Genomic DNA, 22,441 nt, shown 5'->3' on the forward strand with positions numbered 1-22,441 from the left:
TAAAGATATTAGGGAACAACTTGCTTGGGGCAGAAAAAATATGATTATATAAACACCTTCAAGTTTTTGCAGATCTCTATTGTTTTATGAGCCTTTTGTTTAAGAGAATATTTGATGGAATGGATGTACTGTTGAAAATCGTTGTAAAAAACAATAAAGCATGGTTTCTTTCCACGAAATTTACAGGAGTGAATATGGTATTTTACCATTATAATCAAAAGATTTATCAAATAAAATACATCTCTTTCGTCCATGTTATCTTCAAAGAAACCAAACAATACATTTTTCCAAGCAATTCTTATATCACTTTCAATATTATTATGTATAAAATCACATAATTTCTGCCATAACAAATGAACATAAGGGCAATACCAAAATAAGTGAATAACAGATTCAGGGCATTTGTTACAAAAGCTACAGTCCGTGTTAATACCGATCTTAAATAGTTTGTTTATATACATTTTGGATGGGTAGAATTTATGTATCAATTTAAAAGATATTTCTTTAATTTTGTTTGTGATTAGATATTTGCTTGATTGGAGCCAGACTTTTTTCCACGGTATATCATTAACAAACATATTCCAGTGTGGAATAACATAGGGTAATGTTGTAACGTCTTTCTGGAGCATGTTCCTTATGAGCCTATTGTTATTAATGGAGCCGCTAAGTAAACACACCTTCCCCGCGGTTATGGTAGTTGGGGAGAGATAATCGGTTTTGTAAAAATCCAAACGCTTCTGACCTTTGAAAAGCATGCAAACACCAGTGGGGATGGCTCCAAAGACTTTGGCAAAATCACCAGGTGTCACAGGGATGCGATATTTCCTAAGAAATTCCTCATATGTAAACAGAAGTCCTTCATTATTAAACAGCTGATCGACCCAGATGATTTTGTTTTGGAACCAGTATTCCAGAAAGAGTGACTTATGCTTATAAAGAATATCCTTGTTATTCCAGATCAAATATTTATGGGGTGAAAAATTGTGTTTGTAGATAAGTGACCAAGAAAGAAATGCCTGGCGGTGAAAAGCTGACAACTTAACAGGGATTTTATCAATGTTATAATTGCTGACAAGAAATAAATCAATACCACCCAGCTTTGATAACATATGGAGAGGAATAAGATTCCATATTGAGTCGGGGTTTTGATACATTTGCTTGATCCAATTGATCTTAAAAGTATTATTCAGTGTAAGAAAATCCAAAAAGTTAAGGCCACCAGTTTCATAAGAATTCATAACGACAGTCTTTTTTAGATAATGATGTCTGTTTTTCCAAATAAAGTTATATAGTATTCTGTCAATGTCTTTAAGGATCTCCTTATTGACATGTAATGCCATAGCCGCATATATAAGACGAGAGAGTCCTTCTGACTTGGCAAGCAAGATCCTACCTCTCAACGACAGATCACGAAGAAGCCATTGGTTTAATTTGTTATGGGTACTTTTAATAATTGGAGAGAAATTTGTAGCGCATCTCATTTTTTGATCTTTTGTTATCAAGATACCTAAATATCTCACTTCATTTCTTATGGGAATGTTATACAGCTCAGAATTATCACAGTTTTTAATAGCAATAAGTTCACATTTTTTAATGTTCAGGCATAAACCGGAGGCCCTTGAGAATTCCCCGATTGTTTTGATAGCAATAGGAATTTGGTTTTCATTTTTCAAAAAAAGTGTTGAATCGTCTGCTAGTTGTGTCAGTATTAATTCTTTGCCGAGGAGAGAAATGCCTTCAACAGCACTACTTTGGATATGATAAGCCATCATTTGTGCCACGATTAAAAACAGATATGGAGAGGCAGGACAGCCCTGCCGTATACCTCTAGAGATTTTAAATCGAGGGGACGTGCCACCTGATAGTTTAATGGAGCTATTACCGTTTTCATAGAGAGTTTTCATAGCTGAGCAAAAATAATTACCAAAGCCAAATTTAATTAATGAATGAATTATGAACTGATGTTCAACTGTATCGAAGGCTTTATAAAAGTCAAGAAATAAAATAAAGCCATTAAGGTCCAAAATATCAGAGTAATCTAGTATGTCAATAACTAGTCTTATGTTGTTTGTTATGTGTCGTTTGGGCATAAATCCTGACTGAGTCTCATCAATAAGAAAGTTCGAAATTCTTTTCAGTCTTCTGGCAAATATCAGAGCAAAGTAATCATTATTAAGCAACGAAATCGGACGCCAATTATCAATCAGAGTATTATCTTTGTTTGGTTTGGGAATTAATGTCGTTAAACCTTGAGTCATTGTTATAGGAAGTGTTCCTCTTTTTAGACTTTCTACATAAACTTCAAAAAGGAATGGAGTCAGCTCAGATTCAAAGGATTTGTACAGTTCTGAAACTAATCCATCACTACCTGGAGATTTGTTATTCTTTAGGAGAGTAATAGCTTCTTTTACTTCTTCTGGTGTAATAGGTTTATCACATAAGACCATATCAGCTTCCGTAATTGTTTTAACAATTAAAGGATTCAAAAGGGCCTCGGTTGACGCCTGACAAAATTTAGAACCGTATAAATTTGTATAAAAACGGCAACAGTATTTCGCTATAAGATTGTGGTCTTCTGTAAGTGTTCCATCAACATTTAATTTACTTATTTTATTAATAGTGGCATGACGTTTTTCTAAATTAAAAAAGTAATGCGAGTTCTGTTCCCCTTCCTCCAGCCATCTTGTTCTGGACCTAATAAATGCTCCTTTAGCTTTTTGAACGTAAAGTTCATCTAATTTCGTTTGCAGAGTAGATAGTTCCACTTTTTCTGCCGCTGTCAAATTATCAAAGGGTTTGGAGGATAAGCAGGTGATTCTTGATATCACATTCGATTCTTCACCCCTTCTGGATTTAGCCAACTCACTACTAAATTTCCTGAAAAACTTACCAAGTTCAAATTTCAAAAGTTCCCAATTAGTGCAGAATTGTTTTTCATTTATAGCTTTAGACATGAAGTGAGAAATTAATTTTTTTACCTCCTTTTTAACAATATCATCTGTGAGTAATGAGCTATTAAGTTTCCAATATGCCGAGCGTGCATTACCAAGTTGAGATGTCGACAAGTTAATCTTAATGTATATAGCCTTATGATCTGTGAGAGGGGTAGGATGTATGCCCACCTCAATATTGTTTTTATTAACACTCTTTGATATTAGCCAAAAGTCAATTCTTGATTGGCTCGATCTTGTTTTATTACTCCATGTAAATGTTTTGTTCATGGGATATTTTACTCTCCATATATCATCAAGGTCAAATTTATCCATAAAGGAAATTAAGTTAGAGTTTGTCCGATTAGACGAGCTAGGCGGCCATTTATCCATGTTATTAACTAATATAACATTAAAATCACCCCCTATAAGTAACACAGCATTAGGAAATTTAGTTAACCAGTTAATCAATAAATCATCAATTGACCTAATAAGATTATCATTTTCCGTTTTTTTATTATAACCATATATATTACTTATTATGTATACTTGATCATTAACTTGGATAGCTTGGCAAACACAGTGACCAGCTGGATCATATTCAGTAAGCAAAACTTCCCCGTTAAATCTGTCCTTTAAGGTAGCAACTCCAGCAGAATGTTCAGTGCCATGAGCAAGCCACATACTATTGCCCCATTGTGATTTCCAGAATTTTTTATCATTTGTGACTGAGTGAGTTTCCTGTAAATAGACCAGGTCTGTTTTGAATTGTTTGGCAAAAAGAAACAAGGCTTTGCGTTTTGTAGAATTTCGTAAACCCCTAGCATTTAGAGAAAGAAAAGAAAGATTCAATAACATTAAACAAACAGTTGAAAACAATTAGAGCTAAAGATAAACCTTTAAGTAAACCTGAAGATAGATCAAGTATATTGTCGAGATCAGCACTTGTAAACATGTCATAAAGACCAGGTAATAATAGCTACATATTAAATAAACATAGCGTTGCTATAAACACTAAGTATGTAACCGTTTACTAATACCAAAAGAACAGTCCCTTTTTTTTTTTTTTTTTTTTTTTTTTTTTTTTAAATGAACCCTGAGTTAGAAAAGTATTTCAAGAAAATAAGAATGGTTAGGAGCATGGTTTCAACTCAAACTTGATCCCAAGAAGATTGAGACAAAAGAGAAAAGTACTGCAATACACCTGAGAGAGTGCAGGTCTCCTCTTTTGAGGAAACAATGACCCAACCCTTCTATATGCGAACTTCTGAACCATTGATGTATCCCTTTCCACCCACAAAGTAGGCCATCTTGCCCTCTTCTCGAGCCTTTTTAATTCTGGGCCATAGTCGTTGTCTATTATCGCGGTGTTGGAGTTTTTAACTTTAAATGTACCAAAAGTTTACCAAAATAGTTCGAATTAATTATCTGACTCCATTAATGGTTAACCAAACACAACCTCCATTCTTCCAACAATTATGCGCGCTCGTTTTGAGAGAAAGATGACCAGGATGCCGGCAACTTCACACAGGAGTGGATTTATTCTTAACAGGAGATCTAGTACAAAGTCTGAGAGGCCCGGTTACAGCAACCAACAGGAAAAAACAACGCCCCCCACTAAATTGCCCAGGATCATTTATACATTACAGCAAACAAAGCCAAGACTTCCTACTCTTCCCCTATTGGCTATGTGTCATCTGCAGTTAACTTTAGCTTTCTCTTAGTGGACGTCTTCTGCCCGCAAGGTGACGTGTCGGCTCTTCCCACGGTGCGCGCCATGGCAGTTGTTTGTGCGCTCCACTGCCGATGAACCACTGGATCTGTTATTCTGCTCTCACGGTCGACCGTGTGACCATCTCACACAACAACAGCCGGGTGGCCTTGATCGGAGTCTGGGACCCTTCTTGTCTGCACACTCAGTTCTCCGACGTGGGGCTCATCCTGCACAAAACACCTGCCACCCATGCATTTCACACCGCCTGGCCTGACCTTTTCTCATGCATTGAATTAAAGCCCAATCAGTATATATCTTTATTGCATTAAACTAAATACATGTCACTTGTAGTCAAGCTTATAAAATCCTTTAATCCCTCTCATGGCCTCAGCGAACTGAGGCCATCACCCCCGCCAAAATAATAAGAGAAAAATAATAACAGTAAAAAATAAGAGATGTGGAATGATATATAAAATTTTAATCCCTCTCATGGCCTCCGACAACTGAGGCCATCATCCCCACAAAAATAAGAATAGAAAAAATGTAAAAACAGTAAAGAGTAAAACTATAAGATGATATATAAAAGTTTTATTCCCTCTCCTGGCCTCAGAAAACTGAGGCCATTACCACTTACGCTGCTGCACCCTATGGACCTGTGGCCAAAGGAACCGGCTGTGGGTCCGACACGGGGATCATCATGTATTGGCCCCCTGGTGGCAAGGGACCAAAGGTGCGCTCGAGGGTTTTTACTGTAAGAGATCTGATACAAGGTATACAACAACATCCGCAAAGCACCATAATAGCTGTAAATACTGCCACTGAGATTAATATAGAGCTAATCAGACCTGTCCATTTAGCAAAGACATTCAACCATCCTGACCACATTTCCGAATCTCCACCTGAATGTTTTTTCATCCCCTTGTTCAAAGTTTGCAAACCTTCCAATGCCTTGGTGAGACGCCCATCCGGTGCCGTGTTGTTTGGGATGAAACTACAACATTGATCCCGAAATATCCCGCACACTCCTTGTTTTTCAGCCAATAACCTATCGAAAGCAATCCTATTTTGAAACATTATTAATAAGGTTTTTGACAATTGTTTATGTACCGCCTCTAATTGATCCCAATTTAACTGGTCCAAATCTACAGGTGTCACACTCACCGGCAGGGCACACCTGCCAGAGGCATTGGTCGGCAGCCTGTCGTATAGAAATTTTCCACCATAACACAACCAGACGTCTGCACGGGAAAGCGGGGGTCCTGCTGGAAGAGACACATTCGTTTCACACCAATCCCACGGTATTTGTCCAATTGTGTGTCCTGCTCCATTCAACTTCAAACACGTAAAATTTTGCTTGGCCACCTTATTATCAATCACTTAAATTCTCTAAATCAATTGTGTGATTGAATAATTTCGCATATATACCAACCTCGGGGTCTTGGTCACAAATTTTATAAAACAATATCACCTGTGCGTCTGTCAACCTATCCGAGCTGTCCTCCCGTTCCTCGTACATGACCGTCTGGTTGCAGTGGTACTGTAACATCACAATTTTTGTCTCTCCTCCGTCTGTCTAAAAAACAGTCTCATAGATTAGAAGCAAACATACTAAAAGCGTAGAAAGCAAGCCTCTCATTCAGAAACAATAAAAAAAAAAAAGGACAGCCGTGTCCATTTTTATGTTTGATTTGTATGTGTTTCAATTGGTCAGTATCTCCCCCTCTCTTGACCTGCCCATCCGGGCGGTCAACCTTCAGGCTCACCATATCGGGGAAAGAACTCCGGTGCGGGTTGAAGTTGTGTGTAATAGAACCACTTACAACCTTTTGTATCTAACTGCACCGTACTTTCATTTGATAAATGCTTTCTGTTTAATTAATGTTTAACATATTTAGTAAATATGAACCTGCTAAATTAAATATTTGACCTTCTGTCCCGTAAGTGTTTACAATAATGCCAGCAATCGTTATACAATCCTTCAAAAAATGCATGCTAAATAATCGCAATAATACCCTAATTAATTGTATTCAATCACCTTTTTCAATTTGTTTGTGAAGCTTGTATCAGTCACTTGAATAATATATTTTAATTAACGTAAACCCACCAAATATTATATCTATTTCAATTCCCAGACTGTTGCAATAGCTTTCTTCGAATATAATCTAGACCGTGTCATCCTCACAGGCATTGGCCCCAGAAACAATTCTCCAACGTATAAATTTAGTTTTGCTGATAATCACCACAAGCAGTGTTGGTTCGCACTAATGTCCTAATGATATCCAGCTAATATGGCACAACACTAGAATCTGGCTTCGCAACATGGGCAAATAATTCCTGAATTAAATAAAATTTAGTTCACTGAGTTCAAATATCTAACTGTGTTTAGAGATTACAATTTAAGCCTCGAGCTAACGCTCTAATTTTGACTGTTTTTTGACAAATATTTAAAGCAACCCAAATGAAATAGTAACCATTTAAACTGTAATAACGCAGATACCAAATTAAACCTTTTTTTTTCTTTTAACGGGAAGAATAGGTGCTCTCCCAGACATAGACAGCTCCAAGACCGCTGCAGTCTTCACTTCCCATTGTCTCCCGAATGCTTCAATCCACCTCCAGGCCGTGCCCACACTGCTTCTGTCAACTGGGGAGGGTGTAGAGACAGTAAAAACAATACACACACCGAATTACCTCTTCCGAGTGACCCGTCTTGTGAAATTTTGGATGTTGCCAAAACCGAAGAATTTGTAGTGGGTGTTAAAATATGATATTCTGATAGTGACGCGGATTATTCAACAACTATGGGGCCTAGATCTTTTGTATGATGATGTGCATCGATATTCAATGTGATTTGTGGCTCGGTGAAAGTAAACAATTCATACCATTTCCGCTGCTCAGGGACAAGGCAGGCGTACGAGGCAACGCCGGTAGACATAACAAATATATAATCCTAATGGAAGATCTACTCCTGCCTAAATTTAGATGAATGCATTTTGATAAACCAAACCATGTGTGACCACATGTACAATGTAATGTCAATTGGTGAATTGAATGGGTGGAGGTTGCTACACCACTCAGACCAGAGCAGGAACAGGGCATATCCACCGCGGGAGGATGAAGAACCAGGTTTCAGAGCTGCCCTCAGATGTTTCAGTTTAGTTCAGCCACTGGGAAGGAAGAGAGCACGACATATGCTCCCTCCGAAGGATGTGCACAGTCAAGTTCAGTCCCATCCAGAAATGCCACTCGAATTCCAGTGTTCGTTCAGTCTAGGGCAGTGACTCAGGCAATCTCGAGAGTCCACAAGGCTCACTGGGAGATGCGGAAGGAGCTCATAGCTCGCCCTAATATCCAGCACCATCGAAAACCTGTCCATCCACCGTCCCCGGAATGCAGGGACCTGCCAGTCCTCGAACGCTGAAGCTCCGTGGCCCCCTGTCATGGAATGGGGTACCAGCGGGTTGGTGTCAATAGTGCGTTGGGAGTGGGTAACGGTGGCGCCCCCTGCGCTGGTGGAGCGCTCCTTGCGACAGATATGGCACCGGACCAGAGGATGGCACATTCCAGAAAGTGGCTCAGCATGGACAGCCCATCACCCAGTGACCCCACACCCCGCAGCACGAGCACACCCCACTCACAACCCCTGTCTATAACCACCCCTACCTCTGTTACCGCAATCCCGACCTCGTTGACCGCCCTGCTATGGACAGCCGGTCTGCTGTGGCGCCGCGTCATTCGAACCTTGCCTACGAGCAGCAGAAGTGGAAGGAGCAGGTCCAATGGGAGCCATTGGCTGCTGCCTTTGCTGCTCCCCCTTTTTTTGTTTTTTTTTTTATCTCTCTTGGCCTCCTTAACCTGCAAGTACAACAATTTTTAGTAACGCTCCTTAATCCACTCCCATATTTTCCTTTTCTGATGTTGTGCAAAATTATGTACAAAATGTGCTCTACTTAGACCGATTTAGCATTTTTTCATTGATGGACTGTTTCGCATGATGTCTGCACCCGGAAGGGGCACGCCCATGAGGACGGCCCACTGGAACAGCTGTGTAATGACGACATTATTGGACGGGTCACTTCCGGAAGGCTCACTCCATTCACGTCTCGTCCTGGCCACATAGACCAGGCCTGTCTCCTCCCCTCTCCATCTGAAAGACACAGCAACATCGGCCCCAACGGGGCCAGAAATACTCTGATGCACGGCACGGCCAATCTCACCTGAGCTGTCCCCATTCAGCCGATGACCATCATGCTGGTCTGTAAGTCTGGCCTCGGCCTCAAGTGAGGACAGTTCCTGACAAGTAAATTTTGTCCCGAATGTAACTCTCGCATCCCCCTACGGAGGACCTACCCTTGCATTAAGTGAGTAATTTTTCATGAAAACAGCGCAACTGCCCCACTTAACTGACATTAACTTCAAGTATCACTGCTGTGGTGCCATATTACATGGAAATGTCTAAACAATCCAACTAAATTTTGCCCTATCCTGGACTGGGTGTGTGTTATCTAGTCGTGCACCCGATGTGAATCATAAAACCTGCTGGGCACAAAAGCAGGCTAAATCAACAACTATCTTATTCTCCCTCTTTGTTGAGGAGAACCTGGGCGTGATGAGGCGCTATTTGAAGCGTTCTCCGGCCTTCTGGACACACAGGTCACATGTCACTTCAAACCTGTGGAGAGAGCTGGAGGAGTAGCAATTGCCAGTGAGAAGGGCCAAATTACCTCCATTCTGAAACTTTAAGTTTTGCATACATTTTGTGTAATAACGTCAATCAACCATTCACTTGATGCTTGAATTTAATTACTCCAATCTGTCACCAATAATAATTTGGAAATCAATACTCGGGAGTGCAATAGGGATTCAGGTTGATCAGGCCTGTCCGCCCATTGCACCCTACGTGCTGTAAGGGCTTGTCGGTGCACTTAATCAGGTTTCTTTCCTGAGGCCGCCCGTCCCTTAAACATTCACTCAAACCACATAGACATACAAACACTTTTTCTTTCACACTTTCATTCCCCTCTAGGCATCTAATTCCTTACCCAAAAAGATAATTTCCACTTTCCAATTCCACACCGAGACCCCTCCCTTGGCGCGTCCGCCTTGATTACACTAAGATTTGTGCTGGCATATCCTTAATTTTGCCTCAATTCAGCCAGCGTATGCCGAAGTTTACAACTGTGGTTCTCTTGATTTTACCATTGAGTCCCCGTGATGTTGTTTCTCCTGGACATGGCTGACGATCCTGCACCTGTGACGTCAAACACCTCATAGATGTGGATGTTAGCAGTCTGGCATTTTTGGAAATGCTGTCATGTCCCTTAAAAGTTGTCATGTCAGAGTTCGCGTCGTACAGTCATAAAACATCTGTCTTCCACCTTTGTCACATTTAATTCACATCAGTTCATAAATCATCTACAGAACTTTTTAATCCAACTTTATATTTGGTAAACCCATCTCCTATCAAGGCTCATATTTTCTTATGGGGAACACAAATTCCTCTTTATTTATGCCAATGGATCCTTAAAAATTTTTCTTCATGCCACATCGCAAGTTGAATCAAATTAACAATAACCTACAGAGAGTAGGCATCAAAGAAAGTAAACAAAACTATCGTAGACCAAACAACCAGCTATGTTTATCAGCCAAAGGGAACACAGACACACACACCCCCACACACACACAGTGAGGAGCTGAGTGTCATGAAAAGAGACAAACTGGGCTGTGAAGGGATGGGTCGTATGGAAACAAACATAGGGGCCGCGGGCCACTCAGGGCCTCAGTGTTTTCCCCTCCTATTTGTCTAGAATTCATCAGGGAAAAATCATAACTCAGAAAAATCATAAAGAAAATAAATAATATTATCTACCGATAGAACAGGAACATTTTACGTGACCAGATTTAGAAAACTACTAAAATACTAGTAGGCCCATATCAATGACAATAGTCTCAAAATAAGTAGTTTTAAACTTGTCAGTTTTCAAACTGTAATATTCCGAACAGTATTCCTAAAACAACTCCACTCTGGATGGCCGCAGCCACGTGCTAACCAGCCGAGCCGAGCACCAACAAGCAAAGTGAGCTCAATCAATAATATAACAAAACTGGAATAACTTTTGCCATTTTCTTTTTGCCTGGAAACCCCTGACATACATGATTGACTACAAATATACGCCAAAGGTTCAACGACCAGTTCAATATCACCCTTTACCAATCTTGTCACTTGCACAACCCTCCACAACATTCAACATCTCCTTTTTCTCACGTGCCTCTCCTTCTTATCCACTTTCACAACCTTCTCAACCTTTTCTTCCAATTTTATGTTTGCCAATGCTGTCGCCACTGTCGCCAATTGATGCACACTACGTCTGTCCTCCTCCACCATTGCCAATTCTTTTTCCATTTTACCTTTCCGAATCCATTTAGCTTTATCTTTTGCCCCTTTTCAATTGTTTGATGTCATTCAACATTTTCCTCTCTTTCTTTTGCACCTGCTTAGCCAATTTAATCATATCCCATGTGGTCATCCATTTGTAATTTCAACAACACCTTCCGATACCTCTCTTTTGCTCTTTCTTTTTTTTTGTTTATCTTTTTTCTCCTCAATTCCACTCGTTAATTGCGTCTCCAACTTCACAGAATGTCCATCAATTTCTTGCCTCACACCATCACTTTCATACAGTCCATCGAAACCGAGCCCCATATCCCACCTATCTCCACTCCTCCTGAACAATCCACTCCCGTGCGTCCCAGCCAAATATCAAACAAAACAGTCCAAATTATATCACACCAATCACACTGCTTACACTTGCACACAAATTGCGATACGTAAATCCCAGATTTTACACCGTATCAATACCACATATAGTCTCAGACTATTTTTGTAATAAGTAAATCCCAGATTTTACACCTTATTACGACTTTGCGATACGTAAATCCCAGATTTTACACCGTATCAATACCACATATAGTCTCAGACTATTTTTGTAATAAGTAAATCCCAGATTTTACACCTTATTACGACTTTGCGATACGTAAATCCCAGATTTTACACCGTATCAGAACCACAAATTTAGTAATAAGTAAATCCCAGATTTTACACCTTATTACCGTGATACGTAAATCCCAGATTTTACACCGTATCACCGTGACACGTAAATCCCAGATTTTACACCGTGTCACAATCCACACTTTTAATATTTAATTTCCCAATTATCCCCGTTTTCCTCTGTTACATTTATTTTTCCCCAATTGTGCAGAACTCAGACATGTAGTAACAGGTATTCTGCTTACCTTTTAGATGTGGTACCACCAGAGGAAAACAGGTCTAAGTCGGGATTTCCTTTCCGTTCAACAAGTCGTCACTTGGTGTGGATATGGGTCCCTGACCCTGGGTCCCAGACCCTGTGGTTCTCTTATTCGAAGTCTGTGGATTTCTTTTGTAGTCCTCTCCCTCCGATCACGTCGGGGTCACCATAAATTGTTGGAGTTTTTAACTTTAAATGTACCAAAGGTTTACCAAAATAGTTCGAATGAATTATCTGACTCCATTAATGGTTAACCAAACACGACCTTCATTCATCCAACAATTATGCGCGCTCGTTTTGAGAGAAAGATTACCAGGATGCCGGCAACTTCACACGGGAGTGGATTTATTCTTAACAGGTGATCTAATACAGAGTCTGAGAGGCCCGGTTACAGCAACCAACAGGAAAAAAACAACGCACCCCCCTCAGTTGCCCAGGATCGTTTATACATTTCAGCAAACAAAGCCAAGACTTCCTACTCTTCCCCTATTGGCTATGTGTCATCTGCAGTTAACTTTACCTTTCTCTTAGTGGACGTCTTCTGCCCGCAAGGTGACGTGTCGGCTCTTCCCACGGTGCACGCCATGGCAGTTGTTTGTGCGCTCCACTGCCGATGAACCACTGGATCTGTTATTCTGCTCTCACGGTCGACCGTGTGACCATCTCACACAACAACAGACGGGTGGCCTTGATCGAAGTCCGGGACCCTTCGCGTCTGCACACTCAGTTCTCCGACGTGCGGCTCATCCTGCACAAAATATCTGCCACCCATGCATTTCACACAGCCTGGCCTGACCTTTTCTCATGCATTGATTTAAAGCCCAATCAGTATATATCTTTATTGCATTAAACTGAATACATGTCACTTGTAGTCAAGCTTATAAAATCCTTTATGACTAATTAATAATAATGTGAGTGCATTGTTAAATAGTTCAATAAAATACAACCAAACTCAGTTTTGCTCCTGTTGCCTTTTTAAAAACTGTTAGCCACGCTAGCCATGCTATCTTCTGTTTTAGTGTGCATGCATGTTAGCTAAGGTATTGTATGGTAGGCTGGGAGGCAGAATTTTGCTGGGCCTACACTATTACGCTATTCAGTTGATTTGGGGTGATAGTTTTAGTTTTGATGTAACACCATGACCGCACATCGTTTGTTGATTAGTGATTTGCTCACACCGGCATTGTGTCGGCATCCCATCTGAGGGGCTACACGGCAGCGAGACGGCGAGGCAGACTGATAATGACTCTCGTGTTTGGTGGAGAATAGTGGATACAGAAGACAAGTACTTGGTGCATTTTTGGATAAGGACAACTTCTGCACGTTGTTAAAAGCTAAAATAAAATACCACAGAACTCCCGCTGCCATTTTAAAAACACGCGAGCGCGACTGAGCAGCTAGCGCGACTGCTTGGTTGCTAGGTTCTGTTTGCGGCCAATGATACCGCGCGTTCTATCTATGTATCAAATACAGAAATAGCACCCTCACCTGGGACTGCGCCCTTTGATACGGCGCGTCTTTTGGCCGTAAAAATACGGTACTCCAATGCGTGTTCGTTTTTTGTACTCAAAAAGAAAAGGGTCAAATAAAGACTCAACAACAGCTGATTATAGTTGCGATATTTTAGTTTCTTTGATTTCTGGAGTTCAGGAAATAGTACAAAGACAGATATCTGAGCGGCTTTTTCTTAATCTGACGAGAAACTATAATCAGACGAGCACAATCGAAAAATGTCGCGCTGATCTCAGCCCAGCCTCACATTTTATTGGAGGTTTTCTATGTCAAGGGTCATGTAGGTTGAATCGGTCGTCCTTGCTCCCTCCCCCGGTCCACGTTCCACGTCCAAGGCTGACCTTCTCAGGCAGGCGGCAGTCTCTCCGTCTCTCATTCCCCTGTAATCTCGTCAGTGTACAGATTGTGTGGTGTATGTTTTCCCAGATCAAATTATGTTTTTGGGTGTTCTTGATAGCGTCCCTGTGACGTCCTCCCCTGCCCAACTTGATGTTTGTATCTTCTATGGCCTATGTGGAGAATGTGTTTTGTCGTATTTGTCCATGAAGTGCTATCTGGTTTGTCATCAGTTTGACCTGAGCAGACTGAATCAGTTTGTTCTGAATGAGAGTGTGGGTCATGAAAATACTCTGTGTGCAATTTTGAGGTCTTACATTTAAACTAAGTCATATAAATTTAGCATATGAATGCATCAGTAAAGACCATGACTACAATCCCAGTCAATCTTATCGATGCACTGCACTTCTACTTTCATTTGATAAATGCTTTTTGTTCAATCAATGTTGAACATATTCAGTAAATATGAACCTGACCTTTTGTCCCGTAAGTGTTTAAAATAATGCCAGCAATCGTAATACAATCCTTCACTATTAATTACATAACGCCTACAATAAAGCATAACTTTAACTCTATTGATGAAAGTAAAGTTTAATTTAGGCTATTAAGTAACTCAGTGTGGGCCTTCAAGGCCTTCTCTGCTGGCCAAACATAATCAATCAAAAAAAAAAATCATAATCGTCGCATTGATGTCATATTATAGCTGAGCCAATCGGAATTCCGCTCGCTCGTCTTGCCAGGCAGGTTTCACAATACGGGGAGCGCGCATTATTCATTCCGAGGCCTTAAGATGCAATTGTGCGAGCGTCTCTTCTGTCAAAGTCAATGAGCTTTCATATTTGTTCGACGGTTGCGATAGCCAATCAGATCACGAGTTGGTTACAGTGAGCCTTCTCGCTGACCTTATGCTGAGGGTGATGAACGCGTTTTGTGATTGGATACTCACTCGTGAGGGGGCGGCGCTATGCCGAATCAACACACCAAAAAGTCGTAACTGGCGACCGTTCGAAAATCTAAAATATATTCTTGCTTTTTTTTAAACCACAATGGCCGAAGGAGGGAAAAGTGTGGATTTAATTGCAGATCCACTTGCAAGGACATTTTCAAGTCAGACCTTTCAAGAGAAGCTATATCGTCCAACACTCACTCAGTGGTGCGGGAGTGTGTTTCTGGATATTATTTGTCCAGCCGTGGTGTCATAAATGATGGTGTTGTGAGGGGCATTATTCAAGTAGGACAAAGTAGGACTTCCCTGAAGGCACAGGTGTGAAATGCACTGAAGTAACTTAAAAAGTTAAAGTAAAAAAAAAAATTATGTTTGTTTAAGAATGTGCAAGAAAGAAAAATGTTGACAAATGTTGAAAATAATATTTTCCAGGTGGTATTTATTTCTTTGTTGTTTATTCATTTAATTCTATACTTATTTCAATATTTGAGTATTGTTTTTCTTTCAATATGTCGTATATTTTGTCTTTGAAGTGTGGGTCCTTGCTGCCTTCCGGAGAGGCAGCCGAGCAAGGCTGGATTGGTGATGGAAAAGAACTGGTTCGAAAAAGATTTTATTCTCGTCACATGCTGATGTCAAAAGAAGTCTCCCCAAAAACTTGAGCCCCCTCTCAGACATTCCCTTCTTATAGGGAATGCCCAAATAGGACATGAATATCTAATTTTCCCTTGTTGCATATGCATTTCCATCACGCTAGTCTTTGGGATTTCCCTCAAAAAGTCCCCCAGAGGGAGAGCAGATGCGTCTCCCCTTTGATACGACCAGTCTACTCGTGACCACCTTAAATTACTTCCATACCCTGGAAGGTCACTGACCTGGCGAGAGAATTGCCCCCACCATAAACAATGCTCAGGCCTATTTTCTCTCAGGGCAGTATCTGGTTACATCGGAACTTCAGAACCAAGACTGGTCACTTCTTTGAACTTCCCATATCTATAGTAGGCCATTTAAAAATACATGACTTTTTTTTTTTATTTATTTCAATGTATATTTATATTTTATATGTAATACTACAATATTTATTCAATTATTTTAATGTGGAATTATATCAATATTAATTTAAACCTTTTTATTTCACACTTGAATATTTCTTAACATATTTGTTCATTTGAATATGTATGCAATTTAAATTATTCCATCCATCCAGCCCTTTTCTGCCGCTCATCCGGGGTCGGGTTATTGAATTAATTTAATACCTAAGTATTTTTGATATTTCAATATTTATTTCAAGATTAACTCTTCTCAATGTGTTCAATATTTATAAAATGTTTCTATATTTCTTATTAATTGCATTAAGTCTGTATGTCGTTGCTAATTTTACATTTCAATATTTCCCGATTTCATTATATAAGCAATCCAAAGTATAAAAAATATAATATAGCATGAAAAAAGTATTTTGTATATTTGACAAAATGATAGTTTTTCCGAAGTGAGATTCTGCTTAGCAACAAACCCCAAACGCTTGATAGAGCTCAACCTAGAAAGAGAAACTGAGACTTTGCGTTTCTCTTTCTTGTTCTTTTTATAGTTCAACTTCTAGTTCTGTTTTTCACCTTTTCACACAGCGTAATGAAGGCCAGTTGAGCAAGTGGAACAAGTGATTTTATTGATGATTGTGGAAGGCAACGATTTCATAAGCACCGTTTCTTCTCACACCTTTTCCATTTGGTGCGATTAAAAAGACAACTGAAAAGCATAATGTTAAAAAATGTTATTCCAGGCAAAGGCAATTTATTTTATTTACATGTTTGATGTAAACACAAAAAAAATCATCATCACTCAGAAACAATGGTTCTTCTGGCACTGATCACATTGGCTTCATGTCAATAAAAAAGCTTTGCAAAATTAAATTGATCATATTTTATTCAAAATCACATTTACATCTTACCACAAAGAGTCGGTTCCTTCAGTTTTTTGTTTTCTTTTTTTTAAGCTTCAAGGATCGCAGCAATTCTCGCCAGCACAATCGTGTCTCTCAGCACTCCGTTTAGTGGAGAATTTTTTAGCACAAACGCTGCAACTGGCTTGTCTCCACTGTGTGTTCTTGTGTGGATTCGTAAATTTGACTTTACAGAGAAGCTTTTGCCACAAACTGAGCAGGAAAAGGGTTTTTCTCCACTGTGTGTTCTTGAGTGGATCCGTAAATGCAACTTTCGAGAGAAACTCTTGCCACAAATTGAGCAGAAAAAAGGGTTTTCTCCACTATGTGTTCTTGTGTGACTTGTTAAATGTGCCTTTTGAGAGAATCCTTTGCCACAAATTGAGCAGGAAAAAGCGTTTTCTCCACTATGTGTTCTTGTGTGCCTTGTTAAATGTGCCTTTTGAGAGAATCCTTTGCCACAAACTGAGCAAGAAAAGGGTTTTTCTCCACTATGTGTTGTTGTGTGTTTTATTAAATTAAACTTTCTCGAGAAGCATTTTCCACAAACTGAGCAGGAAAAAGGTTTTTCACCACTGTGTGTTCTTGTGTGGATTGTTAAATGCAACTTTCGAGAGAAACTCTTGCCACAAATTGAGCAGGAAAAAGGGTTTTCTCCACTGAGTGTTCTTGTGTGGCTTGTTAAATTTGCCTTATGAGAGAAGCATTTTCCACAAACTGAGCAGGAAAAGGGTTTTTCTCCACTATGTGTTGTTGAGTGACTTGTTAACGTTGCATTTTGAGAGATTTTGCCACAAACTGAGCAAGAAAAAGGCTTTTCTCCACTGTGTGTTCTTGTGTGGATTGTTAAATGTGACTTTCGAGAGAAACTCTTGCCACAAACTGAGCAGGAAAGGGGTTTTTCTCCACTATGTGTTGTTGTGTGTTTTATTAAATTAAACTTTTTCGAGAAGCATTTTCCACAAACTGAGCAGGAAAAGGGTTTTTCTCCACTGTGTGTTCTTGTGTGGATTGTTAAATGCGACTTTTGAGAGAAACTCTTGCCACAAATTGAGCAAGAATAAGGCTTTTCTCCACTGTGTGTTCTTGTGTGGCTTGTTAAATTTGCCTTATGAGAGAAGCATTTTCCACAAACTGAGCAGGAAAAGGGTTTTTCTCCATTGTGTGTTCTTGTGTGGATTGTTAAATGCGACTTTTGAGAGAAACTCTTGCCACAAATTGAGCAAGAAAAAGGCTTTTCTCCACTGTGTGTTCTTGTGTGGTCTGTTAAATGTGACTTTTGAGAGAAACTTTTCCCGCAAACTGAGCAGGAAAAATGATTTCCTCCACTGTGTATTGTTGTGTGTTTTATTAAATATGACTTAAAAAAAAAGCTTTTGCCACAAACTGAGCAGGAAAAAGACTTCTCTTCGCTGTGTGTTCTTGCGTGCCTTGTTAATTGTGACTTTCGAAAGAAGCTTTTGCGACAAAATGAGCATGAAAATGTTTTTTCTCCACTGTGTGTTCTTGTGTGCCCTTTTAAAGACAGCTTTGAAGTTAATGAGTCAGTGTGACATGCCCTTTCACCTTTAGCTTGCCCATCATCATCATCATTGTCATGAGTGTCTGATGTGTCCTCATTATGTGCTTGTGATGGCCCCCAGTGGTCTTCATCACCTTCTGTTGTCACGTGATGACTTGAACTGCTGCTTGTAGGCTCCGCCCCTCTGTTGTCCTCATTCTCATCCTTGTTTTCAACTTCAGTCTTTATAGGGACAACGTTCAGTGGTGACTTGTTGATCTGCTCCTCCTCCTCCTCCTCCTTTTTGATGTGAGTCAAGTCTGGCTCATCTTTCACAGAACGGAGATCGTTTTCACTGACATCTGTAGGACACAGAAAGACAAACACACATTTGGTTTGGTCAAGTCAAACCTCAGGCGGCGACTTTGTCTTATTTTCTACCGTGCTACCTTGACTTATGCCTGCTGCACACGGAGCAATGCGTGCGACCCCGATTTGGACCGGACCATGGGGACATTTCACAAAATTACGTCCGACGATGTAAACCTCCCTTTAGCAGCACAACAGTGATAAACGAGCATTTAAAAAGGAAGCATGTTGTGGCTGATGCCCGATTTCATTCCTGACATAGTCACAGACGTTTCTGGAATATGTATTCAAATTCAACTATGATACACCATAATATTTTAAGAGTTCACTGAATTATTTTAGAACTGCAATGATGCTTAACAGCCATAGGGTGTCAGTAATGAGTAACAAAGTAACACAACATTGTCATTTGCATAAATTACCAGGAACTATGAGTTGCGGGGGAGATGCAAACCACCTGGGCCACAGGAACTTTATGACCAGGAACTAAATGTTCCTGGGCTTGTTGGTAGAAAAGGGGGTTGTGTCGTTCTCCCTTTTGAAGCCCATAGTAAGCCAAAGATGCAGATGCATTCCTTGCAGCATGCGCTTGTTCACCGATGAGATCCGTGCAACCCTGGGTGGATGCATTAAATGTATGTATTTTAAATGTTTGGATGAGGTGAAACTATGCAAACGTGCACAGAACAGTGCAGAGCCACCCGAGGTTCTTTGACTCTCACCCGACCAAGACAGTACAAGGTTCATAAATAAAAAAAGACCGATACGTACATATTTTTTTTTAAAACTTAATATTTTGTGTTTTATTCACTAAAATTGATCAACTGCCATTGATGTTTTCGCCACAGTGTGCACATTGTTTAGAGTCAGGCAGAATTCTTTCCGTAAGGAATTGCTTCAACAAGATATAAAAACCAGAAAATTTAAAATGTTAAATAATCAGTTCAAATTTGATACTGGGAAAAACATTTTAGTGAGTTTACCCCCCACTAATGGTTTTTCTTTGGCATTTATTTCCTGCACTGATTTCATTTGGCATCAACAAATGTTCAGCAGACCTGCAAGTAAAAGGCAATATTTAAAAATAAAACGGCAATAACCTTGAACGCATTTCCCCAAACAACTTAATGTTGTGATGCATATTCCGAACGATAGAAAGCAAATGAGAGTAAAACGTGTACAAACCTGCTTTGTGTAGCACAACACGAGGCTGCTCGCAACCTTCGTCCAGCAGTTGAAGATGTTGCTCGTTCTCTTCTTTTATTCCACAAAGTTCCTCTTTGTTCTTGGGTGTTGTTCTTTCACACATTTTCAAATGATAATTCCAAAAAATCCGCCCTTGATCTCTGCTTGGCGATGAGTCATGTGCCTCTTTTCGTTAGCGGCTAGCTAGCTAACAAGCTAAGCTAACTACGCCGAAAAGCATCAACGCGCGAAGATGAGGTTATCGGCACACAAAGACTTAATGAATTATGTCGTGGTACTTTAGAGTAGCACTGGACATTCTGTGAGAAAATTACAGTCAGTTCCACACTAAATCAGAAGAATTTAGCGGTGGGTGTTTTTGTTCCTGTGTGGACGGGTCGGTGGATGTGGTCGAGGTCCTTCGGAAGCTGCGCGCTTGCTAATGACGTCATGCTTTAAGCACGTATTTTTCAAATATATTTATTTGCCTCTGTGTTTGTTTTTACACCTGGCTGTTCTCTTTTAATATATATTCTATGTAATATTTTAATTCGGTTGATAAAAAAATGTAACAAAATAATTAAAATAACGCCACAAAAGCGAGTCAGCTCCGACGTCACTTCCGCCGATGCCCCGAGAAGCCGCTGCTGCAACAGCAGTGGGACGTTTACGTTTCTCCTACCGAACGAAGCAACAATGCTGTGGTTCACTCGGGCTGCAAGATTGTATGAATATAATGTCTGCATATACTAGCAGTGCCTCTCAGTTATTTCACGCCCGCCCCTTCCAAGAAGAAAAAGATTCGCGCCCCCCCACCACCAATTTTTTTCTGTCTTTGTATATTGATGTTAGATTGTCAATAAAATATCCATAAACTAAGCTAAATTGATAAGAAATATAATTTTGAGAACTATTATTGTGAGGATGTCGAAACTCGGTACTCTGTTTTGCAAATATTGATGAGATGATAAATATTTACTCATAGTTCTTTGTATCAACTTTATTGACATTTGCAAACCAAACACAGTTATTAATACGTACATAATATAGAAAAGACAAAAAGAAGAGCCAGGGGGATTTTAAACAAAAATTCTTTGTAAATAACATAAAGCAACAGCTTTAGTATGTTTACGATACGTTTTTTTAAAAAACAATTTTATGGTTACTATACGGTTTTTTTTAATGGTTACTGTAATGTTCCGTCTTCTATCTTAAGAAGTCACGCTGGCAACGTGATGCTGCAAGCTTGTGTCTCTTTATTTATTGACTTGCATTCTCGTCTATGTGCAGACACACGAGTTCGTCTGGTGACCACACACACATCAGGCAATACTGCCAACTAGTGACTAATGATATAACGGCTATCATTACATCTCCCTTTCAAACGTTAATCAATGCCTATGCCTTTTTTTTAATAAACATTTTTTATTTTATAATTATTATTATAATAATTTTGTTTTGTTCGCAATTATTTTCACTTCTTTTCAATATCTACCCATTTTTTTTTCTGACAACAAGCAGCTCTACAACAATTTTAGCAACAATAACACAACATTAAACATTTTCAATCAGCCTGTCCGGTTGTTGTCTAACTCTTGTTGATCTTCGAAGAGGTTCAGTACTCCCAGAAATTGCTGGCGGTTGAGGTCTGTGCTCCTTTGATGTATCCACCTGCTTTGCAGCCTCAGCCTTATCAGAAGATTTCTCACAGTCCTCGGGAACCTTCAGCAAACTCCTCCTGTTCCTCCTCACTCTTTGTCCATCCTTTGTTTCCACAATGTAAGATCTCGGTTCGGCTTCGCTGAGGACAGTCGCTTTTCTGTCCCAACAATTAGGTCCCTCAATCCTTACAGTGTCTTTCTCAGAAAGAGGTTCCAGATGTTTTGGAGCTCTGTCATATGCAATTTTCTGTTTGAGTTTGAGCATTCTGTTCTTTTCAAACCATATGTTGTTGTCCTGTCCTTGTGGTATTTGTGGAAGCGTGGTGCGAAGCTTACGGCACATGAGTAGGTCAGCAGGCGAAGAAGCTCCCCACTCCAGATGTGCAGCTCTGTAACTCAATAGGGCAAGGTAAGGATCAGATGCATCATCCTTGGCCTTCCTTAGCAGTCTCTTGATGATTTGCACTCCCTTCTCAGCCTGCCCATTTGCCTGTGGGTATAAAGGGCTTGAAGTGAATCCATATTGCTTTGCAAACTGTTGAAATTCTCCACAGTCAAATTGCGGACCGTTGTCACTCACAACACACTGCAGAATTCCGTGTCTTGCAAAGAACCCTTTCATGTGCACAATAATGGACTGTGCAGTGGTGCTGGTGAGTTGCGCAATCTCAGGATAGTTAGAGTTAGTGATGGGTCCAGCGACACCGAGGCGTCGATGCGCGCGCCGAGCTTCCAGGGGAAACCCCGTGTCGGTGCGCGTACTGCTTTGAGAAAGTCACGTGACCACTACCAGAATCGTGTCGACACAGCGGTCGCGCGCCAAACTGTGTTCATAAGGAAGCGCATCTGTCAACAGGATGGACGCTCAAAACAAGCATCGAGTTATTGGCGCGTTACTTTGCGTTAAATATCCACAAGATGGAAGACGTCACTGTTGATGCGCACCCAGAGGTGCAGCGCTATATGTCAGCAGGACACGTTGCACGTACGGAAGACCCGCTCTTATACTGGAAGTCCATGCAGGCAACGTTCCCTCATCTA

The 22,441-nt window shown here is 40.2% G+C and overlaps 1 protein-coding gene and 1 long non-coding RNA gene across 2 annotated transcripts; both read right to left on the reverse strand.

The window, feature by feature from the left end:
- Positions 1-4,452: 4,452 nt before the first annotated feature.
- LOC148342149 (uncharacterized) lies at positions 4,453-12,147 on the reverse strand. The gene is made up of 2 exons (XR_015841490.1): positions 11,747-12,147; positions 4,453-11,657 (listed from the first exon to the last, which is right to left on the reverse strand). It is a non-coding gene; the product is annotated as an uncharacterized LOC148342149 (long non-coding RNA).
- A 1,221-nt stretch (positions 12,148-13,368) lies between these two features.
- Positions 13,369-17,987, reverse strand: LOC148342150 (uncharacterized; the record flags this gene model as incomplete). Its single annotated transcript, XM_088284773.1, has 2 exons — positions 13,369-13,375; positions 16,819-17,987. Coding segments are annotated over 2 exons (1,176 nt in total), but the record flags the coding sequence as incomplete, so codon positions are not given.
- Positions 17,988-22,441: the final 4,454 nt, after the last annotated feature.

This window comes from Idiotropiscis lumnitzeri, chromosome 2 (genome assembly GCF_059441095.1).
Source record: "Idiotropiscis lumnitzeri isolate Australia: NSW breed Sydney's pygmy pipehorse chromosome 2, RoL_Ilum_1.0, whole genome shotgun sequence".
NCBI lineage: Eukaryota > Metazoa > Chordata > Actinopteri > Syngnathiformes > Syngnathidae > Idiotropiscis > Idiotropiscis lumnitzeri.